Source organism: Sminthopsis crassicaudata, chromosome 5, assembly GCF_048593235.1.
Source record: "Sminthopsis crassicaudata isolate SCR6 chromosome 5, ASM4859323v1, whole genome shotgun sequence".
In the NCBI taxonomy this organism is placed as follows: Eukaryota; Metazoa; Chordata; class Mammalia; order Dasyuromorphia; family Dasyuridae; genus Sminthopsis; species Sminthopsis crassicaudata.
The window spans coordinates 291,883,605-291,908,529 of record NC_133621.1 but is presented as its reverse complement, the minus strand read 5'-3'; the positions used below and the strand labels follow the sequence as shown (position 1 = coordinate 291,908,529).

The following is a 24,925-nucleotide window of genomic DNA, read 5'->3' as shown; positions in this document are numbered from 1 at the left end:
AGAAAGCCGAATTATGTTCTGTATGAGAAGAGGCAAGAGTCTGAGCAGCTCTAAAGACCCAGCATCAGACCCCAGGACCACCGATGCTCGAGGGGAGATGCCTCTTCTGCCTCCGGAGCTTCGCCAGCTGTAGGGAGTTCAGAAGACTCCTTGCTCCCCACTCCCATTCCTGCTGCCTTCTGTCCCTCTTCCCCTCTGAGGTTCACCCATCCCACATGCCCCATCCAAGCACGAATCCAGTAGCCATCCCTGCCAAGCCCCAATACGTCCTCGTCCTTTCTTTCCCACCCCACTCCTGTGCTCATACTAGAAGTTGCTCCCCCAGATGCCATCTCAGCCCCACACGGAGGCAGTTATATTAACTCTCACCACCAGCCCTGATGTATGAGTGACCAGGACTGAGGTTCCTTTACACGACCAGACTCTTCTGTCATTCTGCCTCTGCCTTACTGTCCATAACACTGGGAGCTTCCCCATGACTCGCCTCCTAGCCATTCAGCCCTCAGTGGTGGAGCCCTCGATTCCAGCCACACTCTGGCTGCCCCTTTCCTCCCTCTGATCCTTCAGCCCTCTGGCCTCTTGTTCCTTCTCATGTCCTGCTCTGCCATTTGTTCAACCTGCACTCACCTGGCCAGAGTCTTCTGAGCTCGTGCTGGTCTGATGAGCCAGAGTCAGGCACAGTGAACACAGGGAGTTATTCGGATCCTCCTCAAGCACACAGGACACCACCACCATTATCACCTGCCACCCAACTATACTCAGTCCAATTTCCAATGGAAATGCTCCTCTCCCAAGGTGCCAGATGTAATGACCTTTCCTCTCTCCTCCTTCCTGCTCTTGCTGCAGCCCCTGGCTCTGTGATCAGCCCTTGCCCTCAGACTTTCACATTTCTCTCCTCTGGGTCTCCTCCTGAAGAAGGGGATCTGACTGCTCTGGATTTTTGCCTTGGTCCTCCCCACTAAATTCTGGGGACCCCTAAGGCTCTCTGCTGGACCTTCACTCATCATCTCTCATGGATCCAAACTATCTTCTCTATGCAGATAATTCTCCATCTGTTTATCCAGGTCCAGCCTCTTATCTTTGGCTTCATTCTCCAACTCGAGAAGTCGGACAGAGAGCTTGGATTCAGCATGACGAAAGCCGAGCCCCCCCATCTCCTGGTGACCCAAGCCCTCAGCTCCTCCCTCCCCTTCTCAGCCCCATGTCCAGCACTTTACTATATCTCTGCTGTTCCTTCTTCAGGCTTTCTCTCCCCTAAAGGAGCCAATGTCCGGAGCTTGCCTTAGTCACCTCCCATCATACCCTTCTGCGTGCTCTCCTTGCCTCCAGATTCTCCTCACTCTTTCCTTTCAGCCAGAATGATCTTCCTAAAATGAAGGTGGGGCTGTGTTGTAACAGAGGAGACACATTCTATCATGACACCTAGATGAAATTTAGATATCTCTTCGATTAGCCCCAGGGCTCCCTCTGCCCCCAGGAACTATTCTCTCCAGCCTCAGTGCTGCCCCTGGCCTCCTGTTCTCTATCTCTCAGCTGGGCACAGGGATAGAATTCACCAACTCCAGCTCAAGAGCACCGCCTGAATGCCTCTACACATCCAAGAGCCTTTCTGCTGGTTTACAACAGTCCAAGGAACAGCTCAAAAAAACTCTCCTGAGCCGGCTCTGTGTCCCCTGTGCTTCTTTGGGTTCAAAGCACAGCTTAGACGGATCAAGCATGACGTAAGTAAGCCCATGAAACAGCGACAATACCAGCATAACCAGGGCAGTGAGGTTTTTAAAATATAACATTTTTCATGGCTCTGCAAATGAAATGATTAAAATATTCAGATTAAGGTTAGCACTGGTTTAAGCAGAAAGGCAATTATAAAGAAAGGAGCTGTAATCTATCCTCAGCCTCCAGAAGCACAGATAGATCCAAAATGTTTCACATATCCTAGAACTGAAAGGCTTCAGGCCAGTTTTGGAGACATCCCCCCCACAGCCAGAGGACTGCTTGGGTTATGCTCCAGAATCTAGAAAAGCTAGGCCTGTTAGTGGTTTTGTACATACTTGTGCTTACATTTAGCATGAAACAAAGGGTCCATTTACTTTGGGTGTTTGTAACGGAGCAGAAACTGGGCTGACTAAGCATAAATTAAACCCCAAGTGTGCCCCCAAACCCACTAGTTATCTGCCAGAAGAACCCACACGCTCCTCTCCCCACGGCGATCTGGCGCCTATGTGACAGCCTTCCATGCCAGAGCTGTGATGGCTAAAAGGCGTTTTTTCTTTCCTTCTGAACTGGAATATTTGAAAGAGGCAAAAGTAACCTCCTGCTTAAAGTCACTCCAATCTACTGAAGAGAAGTCCGCAATCCTCCAGCAACATCCCTTCCCTCTAGACAGCTAGATCTCTCTGGCCTTCCTCAGGCAGCAGCAGTACTGAAGTTAGAAAGGAGCCACAACATTTCAAAGCTGGAATTGAGAGCAGTCTCAGCTACCAATCCAGAGAGTCTCTTCCACAGCCTGTGCAGGCACTGAGCCTGGCACTGAAGGCCCGCAAGAAGGAAGAGCACAGAGCCGTCCCTGGTAGCCCGGCCCCCTCCTGGCCAGGTCTGACATGAGCCCTTTTTGTCCTCTCGTCCAGCCTAGAAGGGCCTTCTGGACACAGACATGGCAGCTCCCACCCCACAGCCCAATGAGTAATCAGCAGGTCACTAAAATGGCAGCTTGAAGGCTGATTGGATGAGAGATGTTACCAAAAACCTCCAGTGATTCCAGACATGCAGAATAGATGAGAATTGTAGTGCCGAACCGTCTCAAGACACCATATGGAATTGGGAAAAGATTTGGAAAATAAGGTCAAAGGGAATCCTGGGCAAATAAAAGCAAACACTTCCTGAGAACTGAAATCGAGACTTGGGAGAGCTTACTTTCTCCCAAGGAACAGGAAGTCTTTCCCATATATATACGATTAACAGAGAACAATTCATTAAAGTCATATCAGAAAAATCAATTCTAGCCCAAAGCTCTAGTGGGAAGCAAAAAGAGAACTTTTATGGGAGAGTTCGTTCTTAACCAAATATTAAAAGCCCCATTGTCCGGTATCTACTAAGAAGCATGACCTTTAATTTTATTTAGGTTTTTGATGTTAAACAAATAATTGCTCAAAAATCAATATTTTTGAACAAGTATGATATTTCAGAATCCTGTCTTAAATTTCACTTTCATAGGTCCCTTTCTAGTTCCTTGTTTGCTGTCTGATCAAGCTTGACCCCAAGTACTTTCTCTAATCTCCAAATACAACATTACCTGGCTGCTTTGAGTGTTTCTTCCGAAAGTCCTTCTTCTTTAACGAGTTCTTCAAAATTGACAATATCTTCAAGATCAGGAACAAACCTATAGTAAATTGTGGAGGATGTCACTAAAAATTGGTATCATATTCAACTTACACAGGCAGTGTGATTCAACTAAAAATTAAGTATTCAGAGTGATTTATTTAAACTACCAAATCACCAAGCACTTGACTTACAGGATTCAGAACTGCTACATCAAATATTGAGAGCTCAAGAAACAAACTGATCCTGGTGATCAAAAGCTATCTGAGAGTGGCCTGTACTACTTTGTAAAATTAGATTAATAGCAATGAAAAAAAAAAATAAATAAATAAAGGAAAAGCTTTTCAGAGATGAAGTCTTCAAGTGCAACAGAGAATGCACCAACGTCCCCTGTTCTAAAGGATGTCTTCTATCACCCACCAATGTGTCTGATTAGAAGAGAAAGAAGCTTCTCTCCTGTAGGAGGAGCTTTAGAAACTCAAACCAAATAGCACAAAGGGACAGAGTGTAAGATAAAGAGATGGGGGCTGTGTGCCCCTACCTGATGGCGTTGCTGCTACAGTGGAGCCCACCTGACCGGATCATTCGCACATAGCCCATCGCATTCCCTTTAAGATGACAAAGGAAGCCATTAGATGGAGTGGCAAAAGAGTCTCATCAAGTCTTACAACCAAAGCATAGCTACACACTGGTCATAAATAAGATCTGCAGTCATTTAGTTAGTTACCATGTAAAATAAAACATAAGCACTTCCATCTACAACCTTTCCTTATTTAAATACTATTAATTTAAATTAATATAAATAGTATATATTTAATAGTATTACAAAGTGAAAAATTCACAAAAATTCACAAAAAATTCTAAAGTTCTAAGTCTGACATTATAGTATCTTAATAGCCCTAACAAGATAAAATAAGTTTTAATTACAGAAATGAAGCAGATCTATAAGGACTATATTCCAGAGTATATACTCCCTAAAGCAGGGGTTCTCAAATTACAGCCCACTGAGGACGTTTATGCGGCCCGCCGGGTTATGGCAAATGGGCTGAGGGGCGGAGACAGAGTGTGAGGTTTTGTTTTTACTATAGTCCGGCCCTTCCACAGTTGAGGGATAGTGAATGGCCCCCTATTTAAAAAGTTTGAGGACCACTGCTCTAAAGCATACATCACTTTTTGAAATTCAGTTCAAATAGAAAATGGGGGTATCCATTCTACACCCAGCAGAGTGGAGGCGTTAAAGTCAAAGAGACAGTCACCCTCTCCAAAGAGCTTATAGCTATTTATAAAGAGAAACTTGGCACACAAAAAAAATCCCTGAAGAACAGCATGCTACAATATATAAGCAAATGTGAGAGATATGATACAAGAAAATTAATGAGAAAAATTTAATATTTCATTTTTTATTGATCTACTGACATCTTTTAATTTCTCAAAACTTTATACTAATATATGTATAAATGTGTGTGTATATATATGTTTACACAGTTGTCTTCTGGGAAGAGACAGACTTTACACAGACTTCTGGGAAGTCTTTTGCACTAAGATTTTTGGGACACCTGTATAGTACTTTTTTTCTTTTCTTTTTGGTCTGTACCTGTAATTTTACTAGTCCAAGCAAGCTCTCAGTGAAGCAGTTCTTTCTAAGAATGCAGCCCAGCAATTCTTTTTTTCACTTACAGTCTCAGAGCTGCCTAAGGCACAGGGAGGTTTGGTGTCTTGCCCAATCACATAACCAGTACACATAAACAGTAGTCCAGATTTTCTTCTCTCAAGACCAGGATTCTAGCCACAGAGCCAGTGGTTCTCAAATTTTGGACCTCAAGATCTCTTTTCACTCTTAAAAATTACTGAGGACCCCGAAGAGCTTTTATTAATTGTAATTGTTTTATTAATTGTAGCCATACTATATTAGAAAATATTTATCTATCAAGTTTTTACATATAGATTTGATTTATAAATTTGATATGTAAATATTTTGACATATAAGTTTAATTTGATATATAAATGTCAAATTTATATATCAAGTTTATAAATAAAATTTATATTTAAATTAAATTTATATATCAAATCAAATATATTTTATATATATATAAATCAATTTAATGGATTAAATTAAAACTCAAAAATTTTCAAAATATTAAATTCATTTAAGATAACAATAAATCTAGTATGTTCAGAGGAACCTTATCTCAAAAGGAAAAAAGTGACATTCTCAAAAGAGCATCATTAGGTGTCCTACATGAAGTTGGTTACTTAAGAAAGGATTCCTGTAAAAATAATTAATTCTAATTTCCACAACAATTCTTCTTACCTATTTGGCTGATGAGCTGTCTAAACTGATCTAGGTAACTCTGTCCATCTGGTGTTATTCCAAGTTTTCTGATTCCTCTATTGAATTTTTCTGCTCTTTCAAAAGGATACTAGAGAGAAAGAGTTTTACGAGTACCTTCATAAGAACACAGTAGAAATATATTATCCTTAATGCAGATATTACATATAAGTTTTTAATATTAACTCCATTTTGCATTCTAATTTGTTTACAGAATTTATGCAATCCAGCAATTAATCAATCCTTATCAAGTACCTACTATGTACCAGGCACCGAGTTAAGTACTAGGGATATAAAAAGAGGCAAAAGAAAATCTGTCCTGCCTCCAGGAGTTTATTATTAATAAAAAACATTTACTAAGCATCTATGTTCCAGGTCCTATGCAAGGCAACAGGAACACAAACGTATGATGATGGGGATCAGGAAAGGCTTCTTTGACGGACATGGTAGTTGAGAAATGAGGGCATTCTAGGAGGGCTGGAGGACAAACTATATAAGTCACAGAGTTAGGAACAGAAGACGACGGCTTGGAGGATCTAGTGGGCCAATGTCGCTGGAAGACCAACTGTGTGATGTTGAGCAATGTACTGAGGGCCTAGAAGAATAGGCTGCTGCTAGAAAAGGGGTTTAAAGCTTCCATCCTTTGTGTTTTCATAAGAAACAGTAGCCATTTTTAAAAAGGGAAATGACAAAATGTGACGTTAATAGCTATCCTTCTTTTCTTTGTCAAGACTCACAGAAAAAACACTTCCCTTGAATAAATGCTAATCATCACTATGACCACCTGCCCAGGGGTTCAGAAACAGAACCATGTCCCCACTGTGGGGACACCTGCTTCTTCATCTCAGAATGACAGGCAGATGAAATCTCTCCTGGAGGGCAGAGGCTCACAAAGCCATTCATTCCCAAGTCATATCCAGTAGCTAGAATATAGACTGCCACCAAGCAGGCAATGGGGTTTTTCAAAACAACACGATTAGGGGACGATTGATAAATTCATTTTGAAATAACAACACAGACTTCTTTTTCCTTCTAGAGAGAGAGAACATGATCACATAAGCTTCAGTGATATACATCTAAGCATGGAATCACTATTAGTAAGCACTGCCATAAATAGTATAATCTCTTATTTGATATAATGCCCTTTTAATGCATATTCCACCAATCTGTTTTGATTAGTTCCTCTGACTGTCTCAATAATCCCTCAAAAAGATGCAAGGCATCACTAAAATATGGCATTTCTAACTGATCTTTATAAGCTGCCTACATTGCCTACAAGAGCAATCTATATCTGGTCCGGGCCTGTGACATCATGAAGATGGGGAAACTCGGTAGGGAAACTTCTTCCCCCAATGAAGATCATTATCTCATCTGTGATTGATTCTCAGAGTTACTGGCGGCACCAAGTAGTTAAATCTGTTTTAGGTCATATAGCCAGGATAATCATTCATATCTTTTCCAAGGCCAAACTTTCCAGACTGCCTTTGAAATTCTATCAAATCATAATTATAAGAAAGTATATACAATATACTTTGTATACTGTATATAAATATACAAATAGCAAGTATATACAACATACCTTATGATCATTTTGATCCTTGACTTCCCTGAAAAACCTGATATCTTTGATCAATCTGGATTTGATGTGTTCATCATACATAAATTGGCTAAATATATAGAACTTCTTTCTCAAAAATTGGTAGGTGAAATTAACCTGTTAGAAAGTTAAAATTCAAAATCAGAAAGCAGGATATAGTATAAAAGCGCCTTATGAGTTTTTAAAACCAGTGTCAATAGTCATAACTACAAAAAGGTGATGAAGAAGAAAACTAGTAATAATGATGCTAAAGAAAAAAAAAGATTATTGGGGGATTTTTTTAAAGCACAGAACAAAAAGGGGTTCAAAAGTAGACCAACGTACATTTATCATGCTGAATTTATCATAATTCTTTGTAAAAATGCAAAAGAGTGTGATTTCATGTACAGCCTTCTATTTCTATTCTCAAGTATACTGGTTTGTGAAGTTTAAAATTAAAAAAAAAATTAAAAGATTAATTTGGTCTTAGATATGCTGAGATTGAAGTAACTGAGATCAGAAGAGAAAATCAAGGCTGAAAAACATCTCAAATAAAATCTGTACATAGAAAAACAAACTAAAACCATAATATTCATAGCAGTCCTTTTAATAGTAATAAAAAAATGGAAATCGGTGCTCACTGATTGGAGAATAACAAATTGTGGTGTACAAAAAAATATGAGTAGAAAAACTTCTATAAATTCTGTAAAATTTTTATCAACAAATTATGATTCTGTAATTTTATTCTTCCATTAAAAGTGGAAGAGCTAAAAAGAAAAAAGGAAAAAAAAAAAGAAATGCTTGTTAACTTAAAAAAATTTAAAGAAATTACAATAAAAAAGCTTGGCCCCAAATAAAAAATAATATGTGAAGACAATCTCATTAATCTTTCCAAAAAGGAAGAGACTATGGGATGGATATAACACTAAACACAACATTAGGCATTTTCAGTATATTTGGTTAGTTTTAATGAGACTTTTTTTTACTTCTTTTTTTTCTCTTAGGTTGGGCTCTCTGGGAGAAGACACTGGAAATTATAGGTGATGTAAAAACAAAAGGTATCCAAAAATTTATTTTTTTTTAAATGCATAGGTAGACAGTAATTGAAGATAAAGAAATAAATTACATTTTTAAAAGAAAAAAGGGTACTGAAAGCTCTGAGAGGCTAGAGACCAGGTTGTTTACTATTATTAAATAGTGCGAGGCCTATAGTAACTAACCTGTCAATATTTATAACTGGTTTAATTCTGGCAGACAATGGCTTACACAAAGTCTGGAAATTTCAAGTGCAGAAACTCTCTCCCCATCCTGCAATCCCTCCTTCAGTCACATCTCACAAATCACATCTTTCCTCTAAGCAATCATGAGGTTGCAGAGATAGAAAAGAGGAATCAAAATAATTATGGGATGAATAACTTTCACTGTAAGGTTGATTTTTAAATTCTTCAAAAATGTTTTAATTTTTAAAAAGACTTTATTATACTATGCATTTACCTGAAAATTTTAATAAGCAAAAATGAAAAACTTAAAACATACAAATTATAACAGCTAATTACCTACCAATGACCACATTAACTTTTTAATATCTACTAAAAATTTTAAACTAAGTGCAGGAAAGAGCAGTCAGATTTTATGAAAGATCTGAATTAAAGAATATGTTGCCCTCATTTTAACTTTCAAGGGCACAGAGAATACCTAAATGATAAATTGCCCAGTAAAAGTTGTAAGAACCCTATTTTAATGAATTATATAAAGACAAGTTTCAATAAACTTACTTCTTGCATAAACTAAAAATTTATACATCCAAAGTTCTTGAGGATCCTTGAAAATCATTAGCTTCATTAGGTATTGTATCATCTCCAAAGCATCCCAAGCACAACGTTACATTGTACAACAGGGAAAATATATTTTCAAAACCAATGGGGAGTTCCCCACACCTATAAAATTACTGATCCAGAGGGGAAAAAGTAAAAGGTACCTACTGTTGTGTTCATGATTCCTGTCCCATGAGTACGAATTGAATTTGCAATGTGTCGGATGTTAATTGTATTCAAATGTTTGTTGTTGCTGGTCCTTTCAATGAATATCTGCAAGTAAACAGATTTATGTTTAGTCAATAAATCAAAACACATTGAATCAAAAAATTACCACACACACTCTAGTTATCCAAGACCGAAGATTTTCAATGAAAAGGCTTCAGTTAAGATTCATTTATAAAGCACCCAGATTTGGTGCTAAGTAAGCCCTGGTATGAAGCCAAAAACAGAGAAAGAGATTTAGACAACAACTTTCCCATCTCTGGAAATGTATCACTCTTCTCCTCAAATCCTTGTCACCACTTACCTGATTATTGAGGTTGTAGAGGTATCGGGACACAAATACGTGAATGTTTCTCATGATTTCCAAAACATCCAGACCCTAAAATTCAATCCAATTAGAAATCACATTATCAATGGCTTAAGATCATTACAAATTAATCTATCACAGACTATGGACTATGCAGAGAACTTAGGACCTCTATCAAAAGTCAACAACACTGATTTTCTGGTTATATAAAGTTAACCAACTACTTAAAACCTTAAAGAAACAGTAACTTGGTCTCTCCATGGGACATTCCCAAAGGATACAAAATGTCCTTTAAACAGAGACACTAGCAATAATCTCCATAATGTGACTCAAGAATTGTAGGTAATATCAACTGAGGGAAAAAAACTACTGAGCTCCTAAAAGAAGCAGAGATCTAGGACTCATCCTCCCCACACTTCTCATAAGGAGATAGGAGAAAAGAGGAGAGTAAGTGCCCATGCTACTCTTTCTGCTCCGTCAAACACCAGAGACAGCTGGTCACCTCATCAAAGAGTCCTCAGAAGGTCCAGGCTTGTCTCCTTTTTCATAAGCTCTCAATCCCCAGCTCTCTCCGTCCCAGGACTTTTATCTCTAATAGATTTTTCCTCCTATGGCACCAGATATGGCCAAAAGATGGTGGCATAAAAGATGCGACAAAAATAAGGCTTTTCTGAATCTGTAAAATCTGAGTAGGAAACTCGCTGGGAGAACCATCCTGAACAACCTCAGCATTACCTCACCTCAGCTACGAAGAAGCCCCATCCTGCAAAACTAGGCTGGCTATTCTGTAAATTAGGGGCAAGCCCACACTCTTTGCCTGAGAACGATCAACCTCACACATGTGGCAAACAAGCTCTAAGACCCCTAACTCTGACCCTGGCAAATAGCGACATACTCACTAGCTCCTTCCCTTTTTGCAACAAATGTGCTCCTCCAAGAGTGTGCATGTTCAAAATTTTATTTTATTTTTTCTTTAGTGAGGAGAAGGGGGAAGCAATTAGGTTAAGTGACTTGCTCAGGGTCACACAGAAAGTAAGAATGTAAGGCCAAATTTGAACTCAGGCTCTCCTGACTCCAGGACCCCAGGGCCAGTGTTAGATCATTTCTAAAAGGTTGTAGAGGAGGTTGATATAAAGGAAATCTATAGTGAATCTTTTCAAATGGCAATAACTGTGCTCTAATCTTCTTACATCAAGTTTAGATTTCTACCTATTGTCTTCAAGTGAAGCAAGATGCTATTTACAATGCAAATAAACCTACACAAAATGATGCATAAAAGAGGCTCGCTACCAAACTTTTTCAATATGCTTGGCACATACTCTACCTGCTCCAAAGTCTGACTGGGAAGATGGGCCTCCGTCATAACCAAGCCATAACGCTGAGTTGCTAAATTCCTCATTTCACTGTAAGTGGCCCAATCGTGAAGAGCGACTGTTGTGAGGTTGTAGAAAGTCTTGTCCAAATAATGCGTTACAAAAGCTAAATCAAAAACAAAAAATACCAAGTGGTGACTCGGTAGCTAGTGAATCCTGACCACTTTAAGGAAGGAGAAAGCCAAGAAGAAGGGAAACCTCATCTTGCCTCCCAAGGGAAGCTCTGGTCCTTTCACATGAAATACAAAGAACCAGAAAGTAGGTCCATAGAAAGGTAAAGGAAGCCCCTCCAGGGTGTAAACAGATCCATGTGGAAAGAAGGGCTCCCCTGGGCCTGACTGAGCCCAGGAAGGATCAGGGAACACGCACCCCGGATGTCAATGAAGCGATTGAAGAAACGAATGGGGTTCAGGGAGAAGAAGAGGGCCAGGTCTTTCATGCCGACTCTGAAGGGGTTCCGGTCATCCAGCTTGAGATGGGTATGTACAGACAGGCGCAGGTCCTTCTCAATCTCTCTGCACAGTTTCTCCAGCAGATGCTGCTCAGACAAAGAGGAGCACACATTGCTTTAATCATCCAGTGACAGTAATACTGGCATCCCCCCAGCAAGGAAACCAAGCACAGAGAGAATCAGTCACAATGCCACAGAACAAAGCATTTATTTGGAAGCTAAGAATTACTTTGCTCCAATCCTTCAACTAAGATTTTGACCCAGAAAGTACTAAAGGAAGCTCTGCCACATTGCTTTCTACTGTTACTATTTGTAGCCCTACTCTACAAATTACTTCAAGTGTGTATGCGATAAAGAAGCAGCCTACACGATCCTTGTTAAGCAGACAAAAAGCAGAAAACTTCAACTCCTCTGCCTTTAAGCACAGACTGCTAAAAATCTCCAGAGGAAAAAAGATTAATCTTAACATTTTGAGATTAAAGAGATATTGTTAACAACCAATTTTTTTCAGCCACACAAATAGTCTTTTCCTAATCAAAATATTGGGCTCATTATCTCCAAAAATGTATTCAAATAAACTACCTTCAAATTATATTATTTATTCTCCAATCTATTTTGTCCCAAAAATTTCAGACCTAAACTCAAAATCCAAATACACTAAAGAAATGTATACCTGATTAAACTTTCCATCAGGTTTCCAGTCTGATAATATGAGAATCGCAGAGCTTCAAAAAAAAACAAAAAAAACTAACCAACAACATTTGTGGTACTTTTTCAAACTTTCATTTAGTAATTTTATCCTACTCAAAGCTTGCTTTGATCTAAAAATGTATCCAAACACTGCATTCCAAATACATATTTTCTTTTTTAGACAATATACAGTTACCTCATTTAAAATTTCCATAATCTCCTTGTCATAGCAATTCAGAAGTATTTCATAAGATTCTAAATGTCTTGCACACACCATAGCAGGTACACAATCCCGTAAAGCACTGAACATGTACTAAGAAGAAAGAGAAGTTACTAGACAAATAGGAAACAAAATACTCTTAAGTTTCCTGCATCACAGGAAATAGTACATATTTTATTTTGGAAACATCAACTCAGTCCAAAAGATGACTTTTTCTCCCAATCTTCCTTCCTGAAGATTCCCTCAGCTATAAAAATATTCTAAGTTCAGAAAACTTCCATCCCAGATTCTTTTTCCCAATATTCCTTTCAAACAAGCTGATTTCTAACACTAAACATAGCACATTTAGATGCTGTTTTTGTGAGTAAATGATTTTTAAATGATTACTGTACCCAACAGAGAAATTAAATTAACTGAAGTTAGAATGATTAAGGGGAAAAGAAAGAGGGAATTAGAACTGGTATCATTAATAATAATATTACGACTTCGCCCATAATTATTTAACTGAATACAGGAGATCAGAACAATGTGCAAAACACTAACTGAAATTATTGGTTACATTCTAGTGACATTGGCTTGTTACGCTAAACCAGTAAGTGTTCTCTATTAAGGCTTTCTTTGATTTTATACTTACATGTAATCTAGCTGCATCAACAGCATTTTCGTAAACATCATCTAAATAAATTGGAAAGACAGCTCGATGCCAGTATAGGAAACAGCAATCACACTGCGTTTGGATTCTGCAACACAAAGCAGTAACAAGCGGTCAAAGAAACCAAAGCTATTCAAGATACAACAATGAAAGAAATAGGGTTCTGAGATGCCAAATCACTAGGCTTCAAAAAAACCCAATTCCACATTCCTGCAAGACACTATCAGGTGCTCTCTGGCAAATAAGCTTCTATTTTATGAGATATCTGGCAACAGGTTCAAGTGCCTTTTAAAGGACAAAGGCTAACAAGAAGCGCTTTTTTGATGTTTCGAGGGATGCATTATTCTCAACTGTGTTGCCCACTCTAAGTCAGAATGTTAAACCTTCTGAAAAATGGGACAAGAGGTCACTGTCATCTATTTCTAGTACTTGTCAAAATACCTTTTTCATCTAACAGAGAAACAAATGACCAAGCTTCCTACAATAAAGGATACAACAATTCATTGACACTTCTTGTGATGGGAGTTAAATGGCATCAGTTACAAAAGGAATGAACTCCTTCCCAACTTCGGCTCTCTCAGTCAGGAAACACAAAGCATTCATGATTGTTACCTTGACACAGATAGGAAGTAAATATCAAATGCAGATCTGTTACGAGCCTAATTCGTCAGGGGTCAAGGAAGCCTTTAAAAAAAACCATACAAAGTTCTCCAGAGTAGAGGATTATACAAAGCAGCATTTACAAGAACATACATCTGAAATGATCTCTTTTTACTAGCCACAAAGAGCTAATCTTTAAATATTGGGAAAATCAGCTAAAGAAATCCATGGTGTTTCAAGCACTATTACAAGGAAGGAGAGAACTGCTAACAAGATACACATATTCTCTACTTCTGCCAAGTTCTGAGTTAAGAAAGTGATGAAAAGGACTTCTTCTATTTACTAGATAAAAATGATTATTTTTCCACCTCCAACATAGTCTGCTCACCTTTCTCTAAGTTCACTTATCAGATCCAGTTTTTTCATCACTACTTGGAGAGGAAGGAGCTCTTCGTCCTTAAAAGTTTTCTATTGAGAAAAAGAAAAAAGAAGGGGCAAACTGGTTCATCATCATCATCATTGTATTCCAGGTTGGCTCAGAATGCATTGTAACAGATCGAGGAGAACATACCATCTGGGTGCCCACACTCAGAGCCAAGGAAAGGATGAGGCGCCTCTGACGGGTGCTCGGCCCATTAAGAGCATTCTCAGCTAACACGAGGGCAGAAAGGACATCGAGACGCTGCTCACTGTACTTTTTGTCCGAAATTACTCTTTTCTTGATGAGAAAAGAAGAGGAAAAAAAGGAAAGAGAAATCTGACTTCAGATTCAACAATCAAGGGAGAAGGCCACATGCTAGATGACCATGTCCAACTTCAAGGCAAGATTCGGAATTAGTCCTCCATGACTGACTTTCCTTCCTTGTTTTTAATAAATACTTGCTGATTAGAAAAATAATTTTACTGACTTTAAAACTGCGTTTACTTATGGATGGAGTCTACTGGATCAGGAAGGTATCCCTTCATCCTCCAAAGGCCCCACTCAAACCTCACCCTCTCTCAGGACACCAAATTCTGCCCTTCCCTAGAGCAAACCCCCAGGAATACGGGGCTCATCACTGAGCCACCTCACAGCTGGACTCTGATGGACAAGCTATTTGCCTAAACCAGAGCAAAAGCAATTTAAAAGCAGGAAATGTCTGGCTTTCTCTTTGAATCCCCAGGGCTCTACTTTGTGCTTAGCACACACAGCAGGAGTTAAGAAATGGTTATCTATTGCATCCCATTGTCATTTTCCTCATTTCAAGTCTCCCATTAGACTGAGCTCTCCCTGGTAACAAAGCAAAACATTTATTAGAGTTTGACATTTCTAAGACATTGCCGGGTATCTGAAAAATGTCAAACTATAAGAACTACCAGGCTTTGTGATGAACAGACACGTCAAACAGCTTCTCACCCAAACGTGCCTCTAAAGGCCCAAACTGACTCTGACCACAACTGTACTGCTCAGCTGGCTATTAATACACTACTGGACCATGCTCTGCTTTCAGAAGAGGTTGAGCCTAATATTATATTTACTTTAAAGTCTGTGTTGAAGAAGCCAGTTATGAGTTAGCTCAACCAAGAGTGAAAGGACAAAGATCTACCTACAAGCCAATAAAGATCACAATTTAATGAAGATGACTTTTAACATACCTTGGCCACAGCAATGGAATGAAGAGCTTGATGTTGAAGGTGTTGGGTTATGTGCGAAACAGAATCAGCCACAACCATACTCCTTCTGTAAAATGTATGTTCTATTGCCTTTAAGAAACAGAAGAAATCTTCTCCAATAACTGCATTATTGGTACTTTTCCCCAATGACTCACTTACTTATTTCAATAGTTTCATACTTTGACACATCAAAAGATACTTATTTGGAAATTCTTAAATACTGAAATAAATCTCTTTTTTAGCCTGGTATATGTAGCCATTTATGTAAACAAATATCATTTAAAAACTCGTTTGTGATAGATTATCACTTGCCAGTAAGTATTTAAATGAAAGCCATTTCTCTACAAGTTTAGAGGAAGGGTACTAATTCACCCACTGTTAAGGAATAATTACGAGTTTTAGGCCAAAATCTTATCCTAAATGTAATATTGTAAACATAAGTTCACCTTCCAACATAACTGCATTTTCTCTAAAAGAAAAATCTAAAAAAGAACAGACATTATTCTGCTTTTACCTGTAAACTTTTAAAGCAGAGTTGGCTTTTTTGTGTTTTTGGAAGGGTAAGCAACATTAATAAAGGGTACTTTTTATTAAAAGAAAAAAAAAAAGGTGCTTATAAAACTTAAAAACCTGAGAAACAAGCAAGAGAATTTTCATTGTCCTTTCTCATTATAAACAGTACAGAAGGACAGCTCTCCACTGGTGATGAAGCTCAATGAAAGAGGCTTCAAGGGCAGAAGTATGAAGCAAGAATTCCCTAAGTTGTGTCTCAAACCATGTGTTCTTCCTGTTTGTTGAAACGAACCACATGGACACAGGAGGCCTGACATCCTTAAAAGCCTGTTGGAGAAAATGAAGGGGCTTCTCCACTGATGTCATGACAGCCACTCCCAGAGACCTCCAGCTCAGACCTAAGATTATGGCTTACACATCATCATTCCATGGCAGGGTCGCTGAATTCAAAGTAAAGCAAAGCAAATTTAAACTACCCATAAGGACCTTGCAAAATCAAACTTAAATGATAGCAAATATGTGAAGAACATTTTAAGAAACAAAACAAAAAAAAAAAAAAATCCTTAATTTCCAAGAATAAAGAACCGGTTGTGAACAAAAAAGCTATTTAGTTCTCTCACTCCAAGTACTTTAGGCGGGTACACTACATAAGAGCGCAGTAATTTAAAATGAATTTAAAGTCATTAGTGTTGACATGAAGGCTTCAGAGTTGGCTTTCATTGTGTGTATGTTGGTTCCCATGCCCATTTGCCAAGCACAGTCCCTTCCAGATCTTTCTCTAACAAGCAACAAAAAGGCTTGAGGAGTTCCAACATTTGAGATCCCCTAGCTACTTGTCATTTCTGACAGAATGTAGTTACACTATCCTGAAACTTACCTTGAGAAGCTCAATAAGTCTGCATAAGGCTTTGACTGAAGTTTTGGTCATTGGCTTCTGCAGGGACATGTAGAGATTCATCGTAGTTTTAATAATGGTGCTAATGCTGTATGCATATAAAAAACCCTGCAACCAAGAGAATACTATTTTAAGATCAACACAGTAGAGAATGGATTAGTGCTATTCACAAACGAATAGTTTTCCAGCTTAAATCAAAGTAGGCTATTGCATTATAGTTTGGTGGAAAGCATATTAAATCTGTCAGAAGAGCTGAGTTCAAATCCAGTTTCTTCTACTTGTTAGCTGTGTAACCTCATCTCTCTTTTCCTGAATTTCTTCATCTATCAAGTGAGCAAATGGGATCTCTGGCCTCTAAGGCCCTTTTCAGCTCCAGATATGTGACTCCTAAGCCAATATACTTGGAAGACATTTCCCACAGAAATAAAACCTAAAAAAACCCTCACAGTGCCACGCTCAGTACTACCAGGGACTTGTTTTCTACCTTCCTCTCTCCTACAACACTGGATGGCAAGAGCAGGGACCTCCCAGAGTTCCTCTGGCTCCCAGGGATAGAAAATTAATGAAGGGGGAAGAAAGCTGGGTGTAAAGCACTCAGCCTCATAAGGCCCCAAAAGCAAAAATTCTCAGAAACAAGACACTGAGGAAGGTAGTTCTGTCTCTTTATTTCCTTCAGGGCTCCCAAGGAAAGAGATCTGCCTACTCTCCAATATTGCTTCCAACCATACCTTGGCCCTTCTTGGCCTACTGAGGCACAGAAGGCATCTCACAGCTCCCACCTTTCCAAAGTACTTCTCTCGGAAGAAAAGTTTCTCAAGACTTTTAAAACTGTACCTTTGTGGCTAATCACTCAAAACAAAGAGCTAGCAGAGAAAAATGCAGGCGAGCCCTGTCTATTACACATTTACTGAGATGAATATTGCCATGGGACAACCATGGGAAATAAAAGTTCTCATATCAAGATCACAGCATATTCTGGGCACACAAAGTCCTGAAACAGGACGTGCATACAATCTCAAAGGAAAACTGGGCATGCTGTCATGAGAGCCAGCCTAAGAATGAATAGCTCTAGAGTAAGGAACAGAGATTCTGTGGGAAATGCCACACACAGAGAGGAAAGAGCCTGAAAAATGCTGCTGACAAGGCTGGAGCTAAGGGGGGAAAAAGTAGAGTTCAGATTGGCTCCCTTCTCTCATCTACCAGGTCCCAATGATGACCAAACTTCATTGCTTGATCTGTTCTATCAAACAAAATGTTACGGTTCTTTTCCAAGTAACATCCAAGCTCATAGTAATCCAATTCCCAAAAGTTTTAGACAAATAACTTACAAAGTATTTCAAAGAGAGCAAAATGCATGCTACCTGTATAAAAACATTGCATCTATTGGTGAGGTCTTCAGCAAACTTATCCATTCGCTGCTCTTTAGACGAAATGGATTCCATTTTCATCATCCATGAGCTAACAAAGACGTAATAAGACTGTACATCTCTAACAAAGAAAAAAGTGTGTTTTCAGAAGCAATCTTTCCTCCAAACATCTAGAGAAGGCATACTGCCCATTTTATTTCAACTTTACAGATTAAACATTAGTATTCCAAGATTAAGCTTTATTGTCTAATAAAAAAGGTCATTCAGTAAGAGAACAAACATAAAGAGGCCAGTTATTATATATGAAATCAGCAATAAATTGCTACCACTTTTTAATGGATGAAAAGAAGTCTACCCAAAGTAGTTCACTTTCTATAGAGTATTAAACAAAGCAGGCAATGTTTAAAGCTATTTAAGAATAAACAAATAGATGTAAAATGTCAATTAGTTCAAAAAGGGAACAGGACAGTAGTTAGTTGACAGAGCACTAGGCCTGTAGTCAGGAAAACCCAAGTTAAATTGGATACTTACTAGCCGTATGAGCCGGGGCAAGTCACTTAACCTGTTTGTTTCAGTTTTGCCAAATGTAAAATTGGTATAATAACAGCACCTACCTCCTAGAGTTAGTGTGAGGATCAAATGGAATAATATTTGTAAAGCGCTTAGCACAGTGCCTGGCACAATACACTCCATATAAGTATTGATTTCTCTCAGTCCAAATAGTATTCAAGTCAACTAATACCAAAATATACACATAATTTACTGATTTTTACTATCTAAACTCAATATAAACAGATAATACGCAGTCATAAGGTTTTAAACATTCACCTTATAATACTCTGATAAATCCCATTGCTAATGCCACTCTCTGATGAAGAATAAATTAAAACCTTATGCCTTTGTTTTTCCACGTGATGTAAGAACATCTAAGCTCTTTAGGCAGTTTTATGTAACCTACTTGGTAAGTGATTGGGCCTTTTGTTGTAGAAAAGTGTCCCTGTGTGTTTTAATGGCATGAAGGCTTTTTTTGTCAAGGAGTTTGGCAGCTGCTGGCATTTTCTGGATCAAAAAGTTATCCGCAAACCAAATGATGTTAGCAGTTAAAGTGATGGCCGGAACCTGAAATTTTGAGAGTGAAAGGGAAAATTAACACATGCACTGGGCATCAAAGCTCATGGGATGAAAACCAATAGCAGAGTTGATGACCTAACTTCACATAAAAATTCAACCCCAAAGTTGACCTCATCACACCAGGAACAAGAATCCTCCATGCCATATAACTGGCAATTTCAAACTTGGGATCAAGCATCATAACTGTAATCCAAGTCTGAATATTCTCTAGTTATAAACTCCCATCTAAATTGCAAGAATGATAATAAAACCCTAATTCTTAGAGATGTACAAAACAAAAGCAATTCCCTGAGCACTGACCAGTTTGAATTCCCCTTTGCACTAATGGAAGAAATAACTTCTGAGAGATGTTAAGTTTTCCTAGTCAGACAGATCTAATCCTGCATTAAGGTACATCTGAAGGGAGCTCTGAAATCTCTATGATTTGAATTATGCACCAAATCTCAGAAAGGAAAAGAAAGCAGATGCTTTTAAACCTAGTATCTGATTCATTTGAAGATAGAAAAGAGCACAATATGCTTACCTTCTTACAAATGTCCAGTAAAGATTTATAAAATTTTTTATCTACAGTCCGGAAAATCTGGAAGTGCAACACAAAAAGTCCACAAACTCCAACGTATTTGTCTCTCTGGTCAATTTCAGAGGGTTCACCTTGAAAAAAAAAAAAAAAACTAGTGATAAACTTCAGGATGAGGAGGGAAGGGAAGAATTCACTTTAAATCTATCCTCCAGAAAATACATCTGTGATTTCACTAGGGAGGGCAACTCCAAGAGTGGAAACTCCTTCTACCAATGCAGAGAGCCACTTGATCTAAGACTCAGTATAGTTCTTTCTTTTTTTCTTTCTTCCTTTTGTTCAGATTGGATGTCCCTATCTCACCCAAACTGGACGTGTAGCAGCCAAACACCGTTGCTGATCAGTACAGAAACTCTGACCTCCATTCTCAACTTCCTTGGGAAGAGTCATCCTCCCCACTCCCCCCCTTGCTCCCAGGGGCTCACCACAGTGGTGCAGGATTTGTGCATTATTTTAATAAGCTTTAACCAATCCTCCTACAGCTCAGGACTCTCAAGCTCAGAAACTGCCCAGCCCCAGCTGCAGGAATGACATGGACGCTAGTAAAGAAACTCTAAGGAACTGCTTGAAACACATAGTACTGAAATGACTTGCCAAGGGTCAAATGGCTCAAAAGTGTTGGGAGGAAGACTTGAATCCAGATTTCTCTGACTTCAAGCTCAATAGTCTATTTTGCCTCTTTATAGAAAAGGCAAATCTGCTAAATGATAAAATCAACGGAGACTTTGCATTACCAAGTTTGGCTTCTACGTTGGCAAAAATCGTGCGTATACTATGTGCAAATTCTTCAGCAAAAGTGCTATTCTTTGACACAGATACTCCTCCATTAAGGGAATCAAACTGCTGCTCTATACAGGCCTAGAAAGGAAACATCCACAACAAAATAAAACCCAATGATGATGACATCACAATACAAAGTCAACAGAATCCAATATCCTAAATTCATCAATTAAATGTTACAAATTTAAGTGAAAAATTAACAAAGCATTTTGAAAACCAAAGCTGTCCATGTACTATACTAAACAGAACACATAGTACATATACAGTTATACAGAACTATTAAATACTATATGCAATATACCATACTATACTACATATACACTATAAATGGTATGCTTTGAAATTAATTCTATATGCACACACAAAGTGAAACCTAGGAAGCCCAAGAGAAGAGAAGTCTGTGACAGATCACAAGCACGCAGACACCAGCTGGAAGATCAATGAGAGCCCAGCACCAGCTCAGGCAGATTCTGCCTAGTGGGAACCCAGCTTCCAGGATGGCTGAAGATTACTCTAGCTGAGCACTTTAGAGGCTAAGTACCAGAAGGTTTACCACTAGGTGATGATTTTTATTTTTCATCACTATGACATTTGCAAAGAAATAGAAAATATTTGCTATATTATCCTAGGTTTTTTAAAAAGTAAACTTTCTTTTGTTTTTTAGGCTTAGAGTTGTTTTCCTAACTCAATTAATGCCCAACAATCTAAAAAGGATCATGTCCAATTTAACAATAAATAATGCAGCTTTTAAGTAGCATCACAGATTTATCTACATGAGTTAACATTAAAACCTAAGACTGAGATGTTATATGATATAAGCATACAAATTTATGTCTGTTACAAAGGCTGTTTTTCTTTTTTTTCCAATATGGGGTGGAGAAGGAAGAGGAACAGGGATATAGTGGAAGAATAGAAAGAAAAGGGGTTCACTAAGGCATCTGAAAAGAAAAGAAGACTAAAACAAAGACCAAGTTGGAGAGCTCTGAAAGCTATATATTAATTAAATTACATATTAAAAATTCAATATGAGATATACTATCCTCTTTTTCTGTCTTACACATATGTAAATATGTAAATACTCTTTACTTCCAAGAGGAAGGGAAGGGAAGAGGCCAATCTATAGCCAGACACTGTGTTAAATGATTCTTTACAAATATTGTCTTACTTGATATCTGGCCCGTCAATTCAGAATAAAATTTAAATTTAGTTATTCCCTTGCACATCAAAGAGGTTAGGGGCATAATAGCCCCACAATCTGGAAAATCCATGTAAAATGTTTTGGCCCTCCCTTCATGCCAGCAAAGTCTGAATTATTATGGTATTAAAAGATATAATACATTGATATTATATAACATTATACATATATTTGATGCATTTCTGAGTTTCTAAACGTTTCTAAACATTGCCTGTTGAGGCTTCATGTGTCAGCTGTGGCTTCTGTTAAAACTCCCCCAAAATTCCTATGTGATTTCTTATGCCAAATAACAATATATCAAAACCATGATGAGGAAAATCACCACGTGGAAGGGAACACTATAATTTTAAAAATATATACTAGCCTAAAAAGAATACCATGTGTTCCTTATAGAAAAATGAACTTAAGTAACATTAAAACATTCCTTATAAAAGGAATAAAACATCAGATAGCTTACAGTTGGGACCCCACTATCTCTCGCTAAAATACAATTTTTTTGTCATCCAGATTCATGTTCAATTATTGTCAAATATATTCAATTCTTAGTGATGCCATTGGGGTTTTCTTGGCAAAGATATCGGAGAACTTTGCCCTTTCCTTCTCCAGTTCATTTTACAAATGAGGAACTAAGGTAACTAGGGTGGAGTGACTTGCCCAGCAGTAAGTGTCTGTGAGGTCTTCCTGATTCCACACCCTGTGCTCTATCCACTGCCCCACTTAGCTGGGTTCACCATGAAATGAAGCCCTGAAAGGACTTTAAAACAGTATATCCTTATAACTGGCTCAAATATCAGCTTCTCCCAAAAGATTTTTACATCATAAAGATTCTTTATTTAGCATATCCTTTTTTAAAAATAAACAAGAATGTTCCTGTGCTCTAAGAAACAAGGAATATGAACACACAGCTGTCCAGAAAGACATGAGATGGTGCCAAATGAAGATCCAAAAAAAGGCTCGACATGATTACAACCATGAAAATGAGAAGAACAAAAAAATAAATACCCCAAAGCATTTGATTGTAATGAATAAATTTGACCTAAAGAAGATATAGGAAAAGTACTATGGCTATGGCACACTGAATAAAAATGGTACTCAGCTGATATGTTGGTTGTAGTCTTGCCAAAGTGTGGGAGAGTTTTCCTATTTTTTTGATAAAAGGGATGGATCTCTGGGTTGGAGAGAAAAAAGGGGAAAGACTATATCGACAAATGCAGGTGATCAAAAACCTAAAACCTATCAAAAGACTTTTTTTTTTTTAAGTCATTCAATATGATAAATGTCTAAACTGTTAGAAAAGGCTTCAATAAATTGTTGTTGATAATGGATGCTGTCAAACCTTTCTCTGAATTACTGTAAATGTTGCATAATAAGTACTGATTTAATGAAATTATAGTGTGATCACCATTTAAAGAAAAGTCAGAGCACTTACAAAATCAACATAGAGACAGAATTTTATGCAATTATTCCATTCAAATTTGGGGATGGGCGATTTACACTCAGCCACACTACAGAGGTAGCATAGTGGGATGTAAAGGCCACTGGACTGCACGATCAAAATGTCTGGGCTTCAATTCTAGCTCTGCAACCACACTCTGTAATATATACAGTTAAAGGTCTAGGTAAAATAAATGGTCTGAGTGTTGGGTTAAGATGATTCTTGAATAACAGACCCCAAATAGATATTTTCATCTATTACAGAATATGTATTCTATAATAATCCAAACAGCATTTACCTGGAATATCATTCCATCAAGTAATTGTACTTCTAGCTTTTGCAAAAACTTCTCAAATGGCTTTAGTTTTTCTTCCTGGATCCCAAACTTTGACGGATTGTGGTGGACAGATTTTAGTAACCTTGATTAAGAAAATCCTGATTATTACAAGTTTATCTTAAATCTAATTAAGTTCTTCACTAGTAAAATTAAAATGCCATCCCAAAAGACAAAAAAAAAAAAAAATTATGAAGGTAAAACTCTTAGCTGGTCCTCTACACTTGGCAATGTAAACAGAAATGATCCTAATAAATTTGATCCTTTTGTCTCACGTTTGTTCCCCCATCAATTTAACTTCATTAAACAGTATCCAAAGAAGTTGACAGATGTGAATCAAACACAGATAACAGTAAAACCGTCATTCTGACAGAACTCAATAGAGATGAGCTTGTGACAACTCATCCAAGGCAAAAATTTGATTCAACCCAAAAAGAATTATATTGTACTAGAATGTGCCTAGATATATTTCTTCCTTTTATTAAAGAGAGAGGCTTTGCTTCAAAATAAACCTATTATGTGAAAATCTAGATGAACAATTCAGATAAACTAGAGGTGATTATTCTTTTGAACTAAAGGATTCACCACAGGATAACTTTATATAGAAATTTTTAACCAAGTAATCATCAAAATTTATTAAAAACTTACTACGTACCAGAGACTGTGCTAGGTAAAATGAGATAATATTTGTAAAACTGCTTGGCCTAGTACCTGGGACATAGCAGGGCCTGTATAAATGCTTACTCCTTTCCCTTCCCTTCCTTAAGTGTTGGAAATACCAGAACAAAACAATCCCTGCTCTCAAAGAGCTCACATTCTAACTAGAGAAAGACACAAGACCATAAGCATGCACGTACAGAATAAATATAAAGCAGTTAAACATTACTTTCCCTTGAATCTTCACAAGTATATTGCAAATTCCATCATTTTTGGAGCTGGTACTCTCTGTTAAGTCTGTCAATTAAATAAAGACCCAGGAGCACTGGTATAAAGTAGCTACATTAGCTCACCTTTTATACATTGTCCAATGGTCTTTCAAGGTAGCATGATTCTCAACAATTTCATCCAGTGTAAGTAAAACTGTCAGCAACTCTCCTAGGTGCTCATACATAGTCTGTCAAAAAAGCTTTTGGTGATTGTCACTTCTAGTAGCCATAAGATTTTAAAATTACAAAAGAACAGATGAGTAATAAAGGTATAGTTAAGTAATAATGGATCTGATCCTCCCATGGGCTAGTTAGCTTTAAGAAGGAAAATTCTGCCTTGGCTATCTTGACTTAAAAAAATATGTTTTTCTGTTAACAACAGAGATCTGAGATAAGTCATGGATGGTCCTACCATTACAAGGGAAGCAACTCCAGAAGGCGCTGAATGGGCATCCTTAGTATCTCATTTCAAAGGTAAAAGTCACTCTAATAAACTGTGAGAGGGACGTTTTTAGTGAACAATCAATTTAGCTTCTGCAGTTTTGCTTCAACAGATATAGAATA

The 24,925-nt window shown here is 37.9% G+C and overlaps 1 protein-coding gene across 1 annotated transcript in view; it reads right to left on the bottom strand.

Moving 5' to 3' along the window:
• WASHC4 (WASH complex subunit 4) overlaps positions 1-24,925 on the bottom strand; it is a 50,463-nt gene that overhangs the window by 9,057 nt on the left and 16,481 nt on the right. The window contains exons 9-28 of the mRNA XM_074271465.1: positions 24,446-24,549; positions 23,400-23,520; positions 20,426-20,549; positions 19,638-19,765; positions 18,942-19,102; positions 17,978-18,104; positions 16,599-16,724; positions 15,191-15,298; positions 14,127-14,273; positions 13,944-14,023; positions 12,938-13,043; positions 12,280-12,396; positions 11,312-11,480; positions 10,894-11,048; positions 9,567-9,641; positions 9,206-9,310; positions 7,227-7,361; positions 5,630-5,738; positions 3,860-3,926; positions 3,293-3,379 (exon numbers count right to left, since the gene is read on the bottom strand). Of these exons, the coding sequence (XP_074127566.1) occupies positions 3,293-3,379; positions 3,860-3,926; positions 5,630-5,738; positions 7,227-7,361; positions 9,206-9,310; positions 9,567-9,641; positions 10,894-11,048; positions 11,312-11,480; positions 12,280-12,396; positions 12,938-13,043; positions 13,944-14,023; positions 14,127-14,273; positions 15,191-15,298; positions 16,599-16,724; positions 17,978-18,104; positions 18,942-19,102; positions 19,638-19,765; positions 20,426-20,549; positions 23,400-23,520; positions 24,446-24,549 (2,351 nt within the window). The remainder of the gene's footprint in view (positions 1-3,292; positions 3,380-3,859; positions 3,927-5,629; positions 5,739-7,226; positions 7,362-9,205; positions 9,311-9,566; positions 9,642-10,893; positions 11,049-11,311; positions 11,481-12,279; positions 12,397-12,937; positions 13,044-13,943; positions 14,024-14,126; positions 14,274-15,190; positions 15,299-16,598; positions 16,725-17,977; positions 18,105-18,941; positions 19,103-19,637; positions 19,766-20,425; positions 20,550-23,399; positions 23,521-24,445; positions 24,550-24,925) is intronic.